General features: G+C 42.5%; 1 protein-coding gene across 1 annotated transcript in view; it reads left to right on the top strand.

The window, feature by feature from the left end:
* The window catches only part of dst (dystonin), a 219,658-nt gene that overhangs the window by 70,784 nt on the left and 130,481 nt on the right, over positions 1-18,393 (top strand). The window contains exons 3-4 of the mRNA XM_029765353.1: positions 2,788-2,849; positions 18,065-18,154. Coding sequence (XP_029621213.1) covers positions 2,788-2,849; positions 18,065-18,154 — 152 coding nt within the window. The remainder of the gene's footprint in view (positions 1-2,787; positions 2,850-18,064; positions 18,155-18,393) is intronic.

Raw genomic sequence — 18,393 nt, forward strand, 5'->3', positions numbered from 1 at the left:
TAAGAACAAATTCTTATTTACAATGACGGCCTACCCATTCACGGGCCAATTGTGTGCAGCCCTATGGGACTCCCATTCACGGCTAGGTGTGATGCAGCCTGGATTCAAACCAGGGACTGCAGTGACGCCTCTTGCACTGAGATGCAGTGCCTTAGACCGCTGCGCCACTCTGGAGCCCTAATTGCTTAGTAGATGTAATCTAATTAATCCATCAGATAAATACCCATAAGACATCTAAAGCTGCAATATGTAACTTTTTGGGCGACCTGACCAAATTCATATAGAAATATGAGTTATAGATTTGTCATTCTCATTGAAAGAAAGTCTAAGAAGTGGTAGATATGTTCTATGTGCCTTATTTCTATGCTTCTCATTCTTAAGTTTTGTACTGCATATTTACTTTAGATTTTGTACACCGCCTTTCAACAGTTGAAAACACAATATGTTTGGTTATGGAAAATATATTTCACAGTGGTTTAGATGGTACAGTGATTATCTACACAATGACTGCTTTTTTTGTCAGATAAACAGAAATTAGGCAAACTATTAGAATTTTAGGAACAAGGAAATTATGGAGCAATTTTTGCATATTGAATCTTTATTTGTTATACCTATTCCTATGTTCTACTGCAATAGTATTCTCCAAAATGATGCCCCTTCCCATTTCAGGTTAAAGTGTCATCTGAAAAAAATGGTTTCTAAGCAGACAAATACCTTTGCTCCTTTTCTTAAGGAGCATTATTAGCAAGGGTGCAACTTTGGTTCTAGAAGTGGGGGGGACATAACTTTTTGTATATATTTTTGTTAAATATCCAGTCGGATAAAAACTCCAAACAGCCTACCCGACCACTCGGAGACATCCACATGGTCTTAAAGCTCACCGTTGCCTCGTTTTGTATCACATTCCAATGATACAACTGGGGGGGCGGACAAAAATGCAATTTCAGAATGTGGCCCATCCCCAGTGAAAGTTCCTTATTAGTTAGTTCCTCAAAAGCATTTGTGCTGTGGCCTTGAGTAAACATTAACCAAATAAGAAAACCACTGAGTTGCTTTGGAAAACCTGACAGAACTCGTTCTGGATGCTTGACGAGAAGTGGAGTAACTGCAGGCTGCCCTAGAGGCAGACAGGAGGAGTCTGTTGCTGCTCCTTCAGTAACGCTGGTAGCTCACACACATCCCTCTGCCAGGACCATGATACACTCTCTGCAGAGTCCCCGGGAGTTAACAATGGCAAAGGAGATATGGCAACTGCTGGGGAGTGAGGGGGAGTTCAGCGCTCACCTGGTGACGTTGATGTGCTGCATGGGTCAGTATCATGTGTCTTCCTGCTTTGCTTCCCTCCAATCCTCTTCCGGGTTCAGAAGATTGGGAATTTCAATTACTGACTGAGCGTTGACGCTTGCCCTAGTTTCTCATTTACAGGGGGATCTCCCAAAGCTAAATCCTGTTGTGTTATAATGCTGTTGTAAATGGACTAGCTTCTCTTTTGCATGTTGGTTCCAAAGTCCAAGAAGATGCAGATTGTGTGGTGTTGTTGTTTTTAATGCTGAGACTGAGGCTTTGTTAAATGTGAAGTTTATAATGTCATGTTTTTAATGTGATTTACTGGGCTCATGATTGGTATCAAATTATGCCTGTGAGGGCTTGTAGCAGATGGACCTTTAGGCAGAGAGATTAAAAAGGACAGACAGACATCTGGCCTGAATCCTGAATCCTTTCTGTGTGAGACAGGTAATAGTAAGTATGGAGGGTCTCTCCCCAAGCTGTGTGTCTCAGGACCAGTAGCCTACCGTCCATGTGCAGTGTTGCAGTACAGTAATGGATTTTGTTAGGCTAATGATACAGAAATATAAGATAGGAATTTTGTCTATGTTGTTAGATTCTCAGAGCAAGTTTTTGTCTGTGTAGCATAGCTGGTGATAGTTTTTGCCTTGACAGCCTACAATTGAGCCTTTATCTTTCCATTTTCTGTCCCAGAGAGACTGATGTCTGTTAGAGGCTGCATGTGGAAGCGGCCAGCCTGGATGTCATGGATACAAGAAACACAAAATAATCTGGTTGACAGTGTACAGTGCTGAATGATACGTAATGGAAGCTCGGCCTCATGCATAGAAATGATTTATTTTCAATTACGCTTCCAAAAAGATCAATCTCTCTGGAGACTACTGGGAATGAACCCAGGTGTAAGTAAGAACATTAGAATAGTCGTCTTTTATCGAAACATGTTTTTTTTCTTCATGTTCTATGTTTAGTGTTGTCCCCAGGAGGAATAGCTTCTTCAACAGCTAATGGGGATCAGAAGAAAAATCATAATAATATCATATGTATATTGTGGTTGGATATTGATGAGAGCATATACATTGACAAGAGGAATGAAAGGCTCATTCAAGAACTGTAGAGTTATATAATAAATTCTGCTTGTCATACAAATTACCATTCCCTGTGTGTGTGTGTGTGTGTGTGTGTGTGTGTGTGTGTGTGTGTGTGTGTGTGTGTGTGTGTGTGTGTGTTTCTGTGTGTGTGTTTCTGTGCATTTCTGTGTGTGTGTGTGTGTGTGTGCCTTAAAGTTACACCATGCTTATCACAGGAAGTTGGTGGCACCTTAATTGGGGAGGACAGGCTTGTGGTAATGACTGGAATGGTATCGTATACATCAAACACATGGTTAGCTCCGTTCCAGACATTATTATGAGCCTTTCTCCCCTCAGCAGCCTCATGTGATTTACTGTATGTACGTATGTAAAGTACCTTCCTAAATTTCTTTTTTGTGTGTCTTTTCCTCAGATGAAAGAGACAGAGTGCAGAAAAAGACTTTTACAAAATGGATAAACCAACATCTCCTGAAGGTAAGAATTTAATGTCCACAGAGCCTCTTTTAGAAATACACTCTTACAAAAATAGGTGCTATCTAAAAGAGCCTAAAAGAGTTCTTCAGCTTTCCCCATAGGAGAACCCTTTTTGGTTCCTGGAAAAACACTTTGGTTCCAGGTAGTAGAAACATTTTGGGTTCCATGTAGAATCCTCTGTGGAAAGGGTTCTACATGGTTCCAATTAGAACCATTTTGGGTAGGGTTCTACATGGATCCCAAAAGGTTTGTACTACCTGGAACCAAAAAGTGTTTTACCGGAAGCAAAAAGGGTTCTCCTATATGCAGGTATTCCCAAACTGGGTGGGGGTACGCGCAATGCCGTCGGGGGTACACCAAATAAAATGTGATTCACAATTACACGTTTTCAAATGGGGCTATACATTTGGGTGAGTTCTTTTTCTCGCCTGAGTAGCCTCGTTTCACTGCCAAAAATAAAATTAAAACATCTAGTGTTCAGCAAAATAACAACACAATGTCAAATACAGGTAGCCTAGTCAAATAATTAACATCCATCCACATTAACCATTACTCTCGTGCTGGAAACCTTCACTCTTGCATAGACATTTAGAAACAAAAGATGATCATTTGAAAAATAAGCCACAAGAGTTTTTGGAGTGAGAATAAAGATGACTTTCGAGTAGAAAGACATGTATTAAAGCAACAGATACCATTAATTAGAAGGGGCTAGAAGCGTCTTATATGGTGAGCTACCGAGTGGCTAGCACAGGCAAGCCCCATACTATTGTGGATGACTAAATTCTTCCTGCTGCCGTGGATATGGCTGGGACAATGCTGGGGGAAAAGGCCAAAAAAACTATATAGACAATGCCTTCATCAAACAACACTGTTTTACGACGCATCAGTGACATGGCAGGAGATGTTTTTAAACAATTACTTCTTCGCATTCAATCCAGTGAATTATATGCATTACAGACGTGGAGGGCCAGGGAAAGCTCCTGGTATATGTCTGTTACGTTTATGAGGGGGTAAATTAAGGAAGACATCCTCTTCTGCAAACCACTGGAAACCAGGACAACATGAGAGGATATTTTTAAGGTACTGGACAGCTTTGGGACATCAAATGGACTTTGGTGATCAAGATGTGTTGGTATCTGTACTTATGGCGCAAAAGCCATGACAGGGAGACATAGTGGAGTGGTAACGCGCATGCAAGCAGTTGCTCCCGACGCCATTTGGGTACACTGCAGCATCCACCGAGAGGCTCTTACTGCCAAGGGAATGCCTGACAGCTTGAAAGAAGTTTTGGACACTACAGTTAAAATGGTTAACTTTGTTAAAGCAAGGCCCTTGAACTCTCATGCATTTCCTGCATTATGCAATGATATGTGCAGCGACCATGTACCGCTTTTACAACCTACAGAAGTGTGCTGGTTATCAAGGGGCAAAGTTTTGACACATTTTTTTTTAAATTGAGAGACAAGCTTAAAGTTTTCTTTACTGACCATAATTTTCACGTGTCTGACCGCTTGCATGATGATGAGTTTCTCACACAACTGGCCTATCTGGGTGATGTTTTTTCTCGCCTGAATGATCTGAATCTAGGATTACAGGGACTCTCCGCAACTATATTCAATGTGCGGTACAAAATTGAGGCTATGATTGAGAAGTCGGAGCTCTTTTCTGTCTTCATTAACAAGGACAACACACAGGTCTTCACATCATTGTATGATTTTTTGTGTGCAAATGAACTCAAGCTTACGGACTATGTCAAATGTGATATAGCGAAGCACCTGAGTGAGCTGGGTGCGCAATTACGCAGGTACTTTACAGAAATGGACAACACAAACAACTGGATTCGTTATCCCTTTCATGCCGTGCCTCCAGTCCACTTACCGATATCTGAACAAGAGAGCCTCATCAAAATTGCAACAAGCGGTTCTGTGAAAATAGAATTTAATCAGAAGCCACTGCCAGATTTCTGGATAGGGCTGCGCTCAGAGTTTCTTGCCTTGGCAAATCGCACTGTTAAGACACTGATGCCCTTTGCAACCACATACCTATGTGAGAGTGGATTCTCGGCCCCCCTGAAAACTAAATACAGGCACAGACTGTGTGTGGAAAATGATTTAAGGCTGAGACTCTCGCCAATACAACCCAACATTGCAGAGTTATGTGCATTCCTTCAAGCACACCCTTCTCATTAACCTTAGGTGAGTTATTCACAATTTTTGATGAACAAATAAGGTTTTATATGTAAGATGGCTAAATAAATAAAGAGCAAAATTATTGATTATTATTATATTATTATTTGTGCCCTGGTTCTATAAGAGCTCTTTGTCACTTCCCACGAGCCGGGTTGTGACAAAAACTCACACTCATTCTTATGTTTAATAAATGTATCGTATATGACCTACGATGAACCTACGATTAAGATTATCCTACCAACGGGACATGTAACATCTTATGTTTCACCGAGACGTGCCTGAACGAAGATACAGACAATATAGAGTTAGCGGGATTTTCCATGCACCGGCAGAACAGAGACGCAACCTCTGGTAAGACGAGGGGTGGGTGTGTGTGTCTTTTTGTCAATAACTGCTGGTGCGCGATGTCTAATATTAAAGAAGTCTCGAGGTATTGCTCGCCCGAGGTAGAGTATCTCATGATAAGTTGTAGACGACACTATCTCCCAAGAGAATTCTCATCTGTATTATTCGTTGCCGTCTATTTACCACCACAAAGCAAAGCTGGCACTAAGACCGCTCTCAACCAACTCTATAAGGCCATAAGCAAAGAAGAAAATGTTCACCCAGAAGCGGCACTCCTAGTGGCCGGGGACTTTAATGCAGGCAAACTTAAATCAGTTTTACCAACTTTTTACCAGCATGTCACATGTGCAACCAGGGGAAAAACAAACCCTAGACCACCTCTACTCCACACACAGAGATGCATACAAAGCTCTCCCCCGCCCTCCATTTGGCAAATCTCGTGACCAGTGACTCGCTCAATACGGAAGTGGTCAGATGACGCGGATGCTACACTACAGGACTGTTTGGCTAGCACAGACTGGAATATGTTCCGTGATTCATCCAATGGCATTGAGGAATACACCACCTCAGTCATCGGCTTCATCAATAAGTGCATCGATGACATCACCCCCACAGTGACTGTACATACATATCCCAACCAGAAGCCATGGATTACAGGCAACATCCGCATCGAGCTAAAGGCTAGAGCTGCCATTTCAAGGAGCGGGAGACTTATCCGGACACTTATAAGAAATCCCGCTATGCCCTCAGACGAACAATCAAACAAGCAAAGCGTCAATACAAGATTAAGATTGAATCCTACTACACCGGCTCTGACAATTGTCGGATGTGGCAGGGCTTCAAAACTATTATGGACTACAATGGGGAACCCAGACACAAGCTGCCCAGTGACGTGAGCCTACCAGACGAGCTAAATGCCTTTTCTGCTTGCTTTGAGGCAAGCAACACTGAAGCATGCACGAGAGCACCAGCTGTTTTGGATGACTGTGTGATACCGCTCTCGGTAGCCGATGCGAACAAAACCTTTAAACAGGTCAACATTCACAAAGCCGCTGGGCCAGACGGATTATCAGGACGTGTACTCAAAGCATGCGCAGACCAACTGTCAAGTGTCTTCAATGACATTTTCATCATCCTCCTGACCGAGTCTGTAATACCTACATGTTTCAAGCAGACCACCATAGCCCCTGTGCCCAAGGAAGTGACGGTAACCTGCCTAAATGATTACCGCCCCATGGCACTCACGTCGGTAGCCATGAAGTGCTTTGAAAGGCTGGTCATGGCTCACATCAACAGCATCCTCCCGGACACCCTAGACCCACTCCAATTCGCATACCGCCCCAACAGATCCACAGATGACGCAATCTCAATCACACTCCACACTGCCCTTTCTCACCTGGACAAAAGGAACACCTATGTGAGAATGCTGTTCATTGACTACAGCTCAGCGTTCAACACCATAGTGCCCACGAAGCTCATCACTAAGCTAAGGACTCTGGGACTAAACACCTCCCTCTGCAACTGGATCCTGGACTTTCTGACGGGCCGCCCCCAGGTGGTAAGAGTAGGCAACAACACGTCTGCCACACTGATCCTTAACAATGGGGCCCCTCAGGGGTGTGTACTTAGTCCCCTCCTGTATTCCCTGTTCACCCATGACTGTGTGGCCAACCACTACTCCAACACCATCATTAAGTTTGCAGACGACACAATAGTGGTAGGCCTGATCACCGACAACGATGAGACGGCCTATAGGGAGGAGGTCAGAGAACTGGCAGTGTGTTGCCAGGACAACAATCTCTCCCTTAATGTGAGCAAGACTAAGGAGCTGATCGTGGACTATAGGAAAAGGCGGGCCGAACATGCCCCGATTAACATGGACGGGGCTGTAGTGGAGCGGGTCGAGAGTTTCAAGTTCCTTGGTCTCCACATCACCAACGAACTATAATGGTCCAAACATACCAAGACAGTCGTGAAGAGGGCACGACAAAACCTTTTCCCCCTCAGGAGACTGAAAAGATTTGGCATGGGTTCCCAGATCCTCAAAAGGTTCTACTGCTGCACCATCGAGAGCATCCTGACCGGTTGCATCCCCGCCTGGTATGGCAACTGCTCAGCATCTGACCGTAAGGCGCTACAGAGGGTAGTGCGAATGGCCCAGTACATCACTTTGGCCAAGCTTCCTGCCATCCAGGACCTATGTAATAGGCGTTGTCAGAGGAAAGCCCATAAAATTGTCAGAGACTCCAGTCACTCAAGTTATAGACTGTTTTCTCTGCTACCACTTGGCAAGCGGTACCAGAGCGCCAAGTCTAGGACCAAAAGGCTCCTCAACAGCTTCTACCCCCAAGCCATAAGACTGCTGAACAATTCATAAAATCGTCACTGGACAATTTACTTTGACCCCCCCCCCCTCCTTTTGTACACTGCTGCTACTCTCTGTTTGTTTGTTACCTATGCATAGTCACTTCGCCCCCACCTACATGTACAGATTACCTCAACTAGCCTGTACCCCCGCACACTGACTTGGTACCAGTGGCCCCTGTATATAGCCTCGTTATTGTTATTCTTATTGTGTTACTTTTTATTATTACTTTTTTTGTCTACTTGGTAAATCTTTTCTTCTTCTTGAACTGAACTGTTGGTTAAGGGCTTGTTAGTAAGCATTTCACGGTAAAGTCTACACTTGTATTCGACGCATGTGACAAATAAAGTTTGATTTGATTTGTATAGTGTATTTGTGGCACGCTTACAATGATGGCAAAAAACAACATTTGAGAGTGCGCTGACCCTGGTGCTAGAGGGGGTACGCAGCTGGAGGTTGAATGTTTGAAGTGGTATGGGACTATAAAAAGTTTGGGAACCACTGTCCTATGGGGACAGCCGAAGAACCATTTTGGAACCATTTTTTCTAAGAGTGTACTATTCATTTGATTCATCTTTCCTTTTATTCGATTGGGGAGTCTTTATTTGGCCTGCCATATCAATGATCTAATATGAGATTTAATGTAATATGAGAGAGAAAGTTAGGCCTTTGTTTTAATATTGTGGCCTGCACCAGTCTTAAAGGAAAAATCCACTCAAAAACTATATGTTGGTATTTTGTTTCATTAGTCCACTGTTAATATTGTCCGAAAACGTTTTGCATGTCAGCAGTCAAGTTTTCAAGACATTGGATTTTCATGAAGAAAAGTGTCACTTGCCACATCATCATGATGATGTGGCAAGTGACACTTTGCTTCTTGAATGTCCAATACCAACATATAGTTTTAAATGGATTCTTCATCACATGTACAGTGTTAGCTAGGTTCAATCAAGGCATGTAGATGAATCTGTTTTGCTTTTCCCATGGCAGTAGGACTCTTGTTGTGTATGAATCCGGTCCCGTAGGTAGATGATTTCTCACATGCCTCACTGCCTGATTACTGTATTGTATATTCACTTCTCTGTCATCACCTTTCAGCCATTCTGTGTTGAAATGGTTACTGTTTCTACAACATACAGATACAGGAGTGATGGTATGATGGTAATGATAATAGAACGACAAGCTGTTTCATGTTTTAGCCCTGTCAGTTTCCATGAAGATGAAATGTATTGTGTAATTACCCGATGCAGGGAATAACCCATTAAAGACCGCCGTTTATCCTCAGCCACTTATTGCCACTACTGATGACAGATCTAGAGCGGCGGTGCCAATGGGAGATGGTTGTTGCTAGCTTGCCAGAGTTTGTCCTGCCTACATGTCTTCCACCCATCCCATGGTGCAGTGTACATGTACCGAGTCGTTTTTGTTTACTCAGCAGGAATCTAAGTTACTCTGGTTCATTTTCTGTGTAATTAGGGAACACCTAGTCATAGAGGCAGAGCAACAAGTGTCTGCATGCACTGTCTGTCTTCACAAATGATACATTTCCCACTTTCCCATATGAGCAAGCATTAAATATTTCAAGGCAATTTGTTATTATGCATGAAAATCCATGCCTGTTTATTGTGTAATGTGCTTAGGGAGCAAGTTATAATCCTGTTTTCGTCACATATTCAAATGATTTAGCCTGCTTGATTTGGTCGAGGGCAAAAGTGTTGTAAACCCCCTAAGCTAACAAAGTGCACCGTATAATTGGTGCCTTTCCCTATGTTGCTATGTGCATAATAGCAAAGTTAAGCAGCATATTGGGATTGAGAATCAAATCAAATCAAATCAATTTATATAGCCCTTCGTACATCAGCTGAAATCTCAAAGTGCTGTACAGAAACCCAGCCTAAAACCCCAAACAGCAAGCAATGCATGTGAAAGAAGCACGGTGGCTAGGAAAAACTCCCTAGGAAAAACTCCCTAGAAAGGCCAAAAACCTAGGAAGAAACCTAGAGAGGAACCAGGCTATGAGGGGTGGCCAGTCCTCTTCTGGCTGTGCCGGGTGGATATTATAACAGAACATGGTCAAGATGTTAAAATGTTCATAAATCACCAGCATGGTCAAATAATAATAATCATAGTAGTTGTCGAGGGTGCAACAAGCACGTCCGGTGAACAGGTCAGGGTTCCGTAGCCGCAGGCAGAACAGTTGAAACTGGAGCAGCAGCATGGCCAGGTGGACTGGGGACAGCAAGGAGTCATCATGCCAGGTAGTCCTGAGGCATGGTCCTAGGGCTCAGGTCCTCCGAGAGAAAGAAAGAAAGAGAGAAAGAGAGAATTAGAGAGAGCATATTTAAATTCACACAGGACACCGGATAAGACAAGAGAATACTCCAGATGTAACAGACTGACCCTAGCCCCCCGACACATAAACTACTGCAGCATAAATACTGGAGGCTGAGACAGGAGGGATCAGAAGACACTGTGGCCCCATCCGATGATACCCCCGGACAGCGCCAAACAGGCAGGATATAACCCCACCCACTTTGCCAAAGCACAGCCCCCACACCACTAGAGGGATGTCTACAACCACCAACTTACCGTCCGAAGACAAGGCCGAGTATAGCCCACAAAGATCTCCGCCATGGCACAACCCAAGGGGGGAGAACAATGCAGTGGAGGCAGCAGCAGCAGAGACGAGGAAACAGCCCTTGCATTAGCCTACTTGTCTAAGATAATTGAGGAGAGAGGAAAGCCCAACTTAATTAGGTCCTATAATCAATAGCCTAACAGTTAAATGTGCCTGGCTTTATAAATCATCCATATATATCTACAGAAATAAGACAGATCTTGCTTCTGTTGTCTGTTTGAGTGTTTGTTTAATTAATAGCCTGCTGATTCCGTGAGCACCAAGCCTCATGCAACGGCAAAATGTCAGATAAAGCAAATTCACAGATTCTGCTGTTTTTAATCTTCGCTGTGCTGTAATAAAGGCTTTATATGTTATTATTTTTTTCCGTTAGAACACACTCTCTGGAACACTTATTTATTTAGTGTTGTTTACACTGCTCCAAATGGTCAGAAAAAAATATAATATTGTAATCTAACAGCAACTGTTTGGCACACATAATACTCACGCAGTGCTTGCTCATATACCCTCCTTTATCTGGATCTCCAGTAGTTTCTACAACTAAGTCAAATGTCTTCCACACATCTGACTTCCCCTTTCCCTCCTGAGCAACCAGTAAACATTTTTCCGTTTCAAGTTTATTTTTCATGCCCTCTGCATCCATTTTGCTGTCACGTGTTGCCGTGTTCAGAGTTTGTTTTAACCAATTTATTGATGTGATTACGATAAGCTATAGGTTAGGCTCTATTGGTCACATGCATGCGATGCTTACATGTTTCACGTAAAGAGAGCAAGGGTTCAGGGAATAGGGAATGTTTTGGTAACAGAACTTTTCAGTCAGAAACAAGTAAGAAACTAAACGTCTGTAATGAGGTTACAGCTTCAGCACGGACAACGCAATAAATACTCGCTGTGCTGTGGTGCCTTTTCGCTGCATTAGGGCGGAAAGCGAGACAACGTGCGACAGTCACACAGGCACTCGCTGTCAGTGTGACCATTGGGCTCCTTCTTAAGTCAGTTGTGTGTCTTAATTATTTAATCAAACAGTGTACTTAAAGCATCAGACAAGCTCAGTACATATGTAGTGGATTTTATTCAAACACATAACGTGTGTCTTTCTATATATGGAAAAATAAATGTAAACATTTTGACGAATTTCGCTGCATTAGGGCGGAGAGCGAGACAACGTACGCCAGTCACACTGGCACTCGCTGTCATTTTTTTTAACACAGTGTGACCATTGGGCTCCTTTTTGAGTCATTTGTGTGCCTTAATTATTTAATCAAACAGTGTACTTAAAGCATCAGACACGCTCAGTACATATGTAGTGGATTTTATTCAAACACATGGGGTGTGTCTGTCTATACGTGGAAAATAAGGTTAAACATTTAGAACAATCGATTGGTCGAAAGAACAGGACTACTCTCGGTCGGACAATATTTTTTGGGGTCGGGGACAGCCCTACACTGAAATAAACACAACATGCAACAATTTAAAAGATTTTACTGAGTTACCGTTCATATAAGAAAATCAGTACATTTAAATAAATGCATTCGGCCCTAATCTATGCATTTCACATGACTGGGAATCAGTGGCGGTCGGTGCCGTTTAAGATGAAGGAGGATGATAATTTTTTTTAAGTGCATGGACTTATTTCTATTACAGCATGTTGGATGACTGTCATTCTTATTCCATTCACCCAGCTCAATGTAATATCCATAGGTTTAGGCTACTACATGATACTCAAATTTTCCCTGTGCCCATCATGAGGTTGCTACAACCTACCCTATGAATGAAAGTTTACAACGTAGGTCCACAGCTCGACAGAATTTTGAGTAATCAAGGTGACAGACAGTGGCACATTCAATACCGCCTTGCACACTCTTGCCTGGATCTAGCTAATATGCGGTGTAATCATTATCCAACTGTTGCAAATGCGAATTTCTATTGCACAGATTCAGGTATGTTTATCCCCATTTCGTTCCTTTTGTTTCTGTTTAAGAAACGTTTTTCAACAGGATTGGCGGAATGAATACACCCCTGATAACACGCAAACACAGTTCACTTTCACAGCAGCCAGATAAAAACAGCATGATCACTTTGCTCGTTGTATATTTCATTCCTTATCGCAACTATCTACGTGCTCTCCTCCTCTCACCTTTTCCCTTCGCTTGTGGACTTCAGTGCAGAACACATCAGTGGTCTGTGACCAGGTGAAAAAACCTTTCCAAGCCAAACCTTCATATCACAACCACTAACTGCTACACACAGCCAACCTACATCATTGTCACCATATTAGCTAACGTCATAGTCAACATAGCTACTAGAACTAATGCGTTAGTAAACCCAATAAATCATACAGTACAGTGTACAGTCAGAAAGCAGTTTAGCAGTTACACCGGTGGGCCCCCAGTGGCAATAAATGAATAAAACCAAACGCTTACCTTGACTTGGAAGAGTTCTCGTGTTGGATAGTCATTGCCAGCTAGCTAACATAGCGTCCCTCTCTGTTTGAGCCTGGTGTTTGAGTAGGCTAAACTAGCTAGCTGCATTCATTAGCTAAGTGATAGTAAATAAAAATACAACCAATGGTTTCCTTACCTGAACTTCAGCTGTAGCAGTAATTTTCTCCTCTCTCTCTCTATCTCTCTCTCGCTCTTTCGCTCTTTCGCTCTCTCGCTCTTTCGCTCTCTCGCTCTCTCGCTCTTTCGCTCTCTCGCTCTTTCGCTCTCTCGCTCTCTCGCTCTTCTCTTTAATTTCATAATACATTCATTTGTTTAACCTCTATGGGCTAGGTGGGACGCTTGCGTCCCACCTACTCAACAGCCAGTGTAATCCCGTGGCGCGATATTCAAATACCTTAGAAATGCTATTACTTTAATTTCTCAAACATGTGACTATTTTACACCATTTTAAAGACAAGACTCTCGTTAATCTAACCACACTGTCCGATTTCAAAAAGGCTTTACAACGAAAGCAAAACATTAGATTGTGTCAGCAGAGTACCCAGCCAGAAATAATCAGACACCCATTTTTCAAGCTAGCATATAATGTCACATAAACCCAAACCACAGCTAAATGCAGCACTAACCTTTGATGATCTTCATCAGATGACAATCCTAGGACATTATGTTATACAATACATGCATGTTTTGTTCAATCAAGTTCATATTTAAATCAAAAACCAGCTTTTTACATTAGCATGTGACTAGCATGTGACTAGTGTAACAGTGTAGGTTCCGTCCCTCTCTTCGCCCCAACCCGGGCTCGAACCAGGGACCCTTGCACACATCAACAACGGACACCCACGAAGCACCGTTACCCATCGTGCCACAAAAGCCGCGGCCCTTGCGACGCAAGGGGAAACCCTACTTCAAGTCTCAGAGCGAGTGACGTCACCGATTGAAACGCTATTAGCGCGCACCACCGCTAACTAACTAGCCTTTTCACATCGGTTACACTAGCATTCCCACCGAACACTTCCGGGGAATTTAGTAAATTACTCACGATAAACATTCACAAAAAACATAACAATTATTTTAAGAATTATAGATACAGAACTCCTTTATGCACTCGCTATGTCCGATTTTAAAATAGCTTTTCAGTGAAAGCACATTTTGCAATATTCTGATTAGATAGCCCGGCCATCACAGGCTAGCTATTTTGACACCCACCAAGTGTGCTACTCACCAAACTCCGATTTACTATTAGAAAAGTTTGATTACCTTTGCTGTCTTCGTCAGAATGCACTCCCAGGACTTCTACTTCAATAACAAATGTTGGTTTGGTTCAAAATAATCCACAGTTATATCCAAATAGCGGCGTTTTGTTTGTGCGTTCAAGACACTATCCGATGGGTAAAGAAGGGTGACGCGCCCGACGCGTTTCGTGACAAAAAATTCAAAATATTCCATTACCGTACTTCGAAGCATGTCAGCCGCTGTTTAAAATCAATTTTTATGCTATTTTTCTCGTAAAAAAGCGATAATATTCCGACCGGGAGTGGTTGTTTTCGTTCAAAGAGAGAGAAAGTAAACATGGTGTCGGCTCGGGCACGCGCCTCCAGTCTCATTGTTCTCAGATCGACCACTTACAAAATGGGCTAATGTTTTTCAGCCAGGGCCTGCAAAGCCACCATTCAGCTTTCTGGCGCCTTCTGAGAGCCTATGGGAGCGTTAGAAAATGTCACGTCATGCCAGAGATCCCCTGTTTTGGTTAGAGATGATCAAGAAGGCCATGAAATGGTCAGAGAGAGCGCTTCCTGTTTGGAATCTTCTCAGGTTTTGGCCTGCCAAATGAGTTCTGTTATACTCACAGACATCATTCAAACAGTTTTAGAAACTTTAGGGTGTGTTCTATCCAAATCAAATAATTATATGCATATTCTAGTTACTGGGCAGGAGTAGTAACTAGATTAAATCAGGTACGTTTTTTATCCAGCCGTGCAAATACTGCCCCCTAGCCCCAACAGGTTAACACTGTTCAACTATTGTCTTTCTCTCTCTTAGTCAACTGCTCACCACACTTTATGCATTGCAGTGCTAGCTAGCTATAGCTAATGCTTTCATTGCTTTTTGATCTTTTGATTGGGTGGACAACATCAGTTCATGCTGCAAGAGCTCTGATAGGCTGGAGGATGTCCTCCAGAAGTTGTCATAATTACTGTGTAAGTCCATGGAAGGGGGTGAGAACCGTGAGCCTCCTAGGTTTTTTATTGGAGTCAATGTACCCAGAGGAGGACAGAAACTAACTGTCCTCCGACTACACCATGGTGCTACCCTACAGAGTGCTGTTGAGGCTACTGTAGACCTTCATTGCAGAACAGTGCGTTTTAATCAGTTATTTGGTGACGTGAATATATTTAGTATAGTTTTATCTAAAAACGATAATTTTTTTAATGTTTCACTATTTTTATTTTTATTAAATTCCCCTGAGAAGCCTCCACTGCTGGGAATACAGATATGCATATTTTGGTTACAGTTACCTTAAAACAAGGTTGGGTCGTGGATCACAAAACAAGTCAGTATCTGGTGTGACCACCATTTACTACGACACATCTTCTTCGTATAGAGTTGATCAGGCTGTTGATTATGATCTGTAGCGCAGTGGTCTAAAGCACAACATCTTAGTGCTAGAGGGGTCACTACAGATCCTGGTTAGATTCCAGGCTGTATCACAACCGGCCGTGATTGGCGGCGCACAATTGGCCCAGCGTCGTCCGGGTTAGGGTTTGGCCAGGGTAGGCTGTCATTGTAAATAAGAATTTGTTCTTAACTGACTTGCCTTGTTAAATAAAAGTACAAATAAATAAATAATAATAATTCCAAAAAAAGAAGACTTTTTTTGTTTGTTCCGCTCCTCTTCAGTGGCTGTGTGAAGTTGCTGGATATTGGCAGGAATTGGAACATGCTGTCGTTTAAAATAACAACATTGTGTTCCAAAGTTAAATACAACAATATACAAACAATACAACTGTGTCTGTTAGCTGGGGTTATGTGGTGGAGATGAGAGGGGTCTACCGCCTGGTCTCTGTAAAAGCTGGTCACCGGGCCGCCGGGTGATTTCACAGGCCTGGTGGTATTCAGGACAGGAGGAAAGGGAGATGGGCCTACTGTGAGGAGAAAGCCTAGGACTGGTCTGGAGTTGTTGAGTATGGGGCAGGATGAAGTGCTTTGAGGGCCATGGATATGTGGCAGGGAACCTGATTGACACTAGAGGCTCCAGTGTCTGAAGGGGATGGTCAGGGAACCTGATTGGAATTATTTTGATAAAGCCTTTGCTGTTGCGTCTTTGAGAGAAATGTTAAGACCATATAACCCTGATTCCCAGCCTCTTTGCAGCATGTCAGTCACAGTCAGTGGAGCTTTTTGGCTTCTTGTCTTTGTCCAATATAACCAACTCAGCACGGTGCTACCATTGCCATTACAAGCCTTTTGTGAAGAAAGACAGACAAGCCCCTGTTAGTCAGGTTTTCTGAAACAGGTTATGGATAACTAAAAAGGTCAGCACGTGTTAAAATAAGCACATGGAGAGGTGTGGCTTTTCTTTGTTTTTGACAGAGTGGAAGTATATCAGAGGCTCCAATTGAATGGGAAGAGGGAGGGGCAGCTGCTCTGTGTGCAGGAAGGATAGTAGTATAATGGTTTTACCCTAACTTTAATCCAGAGCACATTCAAAGGTTGAACGTCTGTACTTTGTCTGTCAAAGATTACTTTGCCATTGTGTTAGCAGTTGATGTTACTCTTCAATAACACAAACTCCTAAGCAAATCAGGGGGAGAAAAATAGGTTTATTCAAAGAGGACAAATCATAGATGTGATGCTGAGAAGTAGATGTTAATTCTTCCCTGTCCTCAGTGATTCTCTCCCCAGAACAAAGTGACAGGATGTAATTTATAACCCCCAACCCTAGCCTGTGGTTGACCAATTAGAATTCCTTGCAGTAAAATTGGGCCAAATAACAAGTATCCTGTTTCAGGCTCAATGTATAGACAATTTGGACCAATGAAAACTTGACACATGTAGTTATGAGTCCAGGACTGAAATTCCTACACAGATTCTAAACAGGTGTTGAACTGAAAAACAACTATTTCCATTGATCGTTAATTCCCTATTGACCTTTAGTCCTCTGCATTGTGTATTATCTTAAAATATTGTTACAATTGTATGGGTGACTACTCACTCAGCCTGTATTTGTTAAGCATGTAAAATATACTAATTATCTGGTGATAAATCACAGTCTTTAAAAATAGGATGAGGAAATAAGGTCGTTTAAGGTAGCCTAGTTGTAGTTTCAGTCAGGCAATATACTGTAAATACTTTGAGATTCAAATCAGACCTGGGTCAAATACATTACGTCAAATACTTTCAAATGACTGAAATGCACTTGATTTAGTTTACACGCTACAATGGAACCAATGGAATAGTCTCAAAAGTGCAAACTTCAAGCTAAATTGACATACTATTTGACACAGGTCTGATTTAAATATCCCAATAGGTATGCACGCTCATCATGTTTAATATCCCTTCCCACATATGCACACATACTACACTGACACTCCAACACACACACACACACACACACACACACACACACACACGCACACACACACACACACATACACGCTCACATACACGCTCACACACAAAAAACACACACATGCATATTGACACCACACACACACACAGACACACACACACACAGACAGAAACACACACACACACACATTTTCACACTCACATACCCTGCTGCTACTCTGTTTATTATCTATCCTGATTGCCTAGTCACTTTTACCCCAACCTACATGTACATATTGTATTACCTCAATAACCTCAACACCTCGTACTCCTGCACATTGACTCAGTACTGGTACTCCTTGTATATAGCCTCGTTATTGATATTTAATTGTGCTACTATTTTGTGCAAATGTTTCTTATTTTTTAACTCTGCATTGTTGGGAAAGGGCTCGTAAGTAAGCATTTCACTGTAAAGTCTACACCTGTTGTATTTGGCACTTGTGACAAATAATATGTGATTTGATTTGATGGCAATTGAAACGCTAGGATAGTGGGTTCGATTCCCGGGACCACCCGTACTTAAAATATATGCCCGCATGACTGTGAGTCCCTTTGAATAAAAGCATCTGCCAAATGGCATATATCATACTATTATATTAACGTTCCTTTCCTCTGGCCTTTAGGTCCGGAAGCATGTTAATGACCTGTATGAAGACCTACGAGATGGACATAACCTGATCTCACTGCTGGAGGTCCTGACTGGCCAGTCATTGGTGAGTACTGTGTTGTCATGGTAATGTAGCCTGTGTACATGATGAGTCAGAGGGTATGTGAAATGGAACCCTATTCCATAGGGAACTACTTTTGACCAGAGCCCATGCAAAAATGAATAATAATCTAAACAAGCATTTCGCTACACCCGCAATAACATCTGATAAATATGTGAATGTGACCAATACAATGTGATTTGATTTGATTTATAGGGAATAGGGTGCCATTTTTCATAGTGCTA

The sequence above is a fragment of the Salmo trutta genome, chromosome 10 (genome assembly GCF_901001165.1).
Source record: "Salmo trutta chromosome 10, fSalTru1.1, whole genome shotgun sequence".
NCBI classification, from domain to species: domain Eukaryota; kingdom Metazoa; phylum Chordata; class Actinopteri; order Salmoniformes; family Salmonidae; genus Salmo; species Salmo trutta.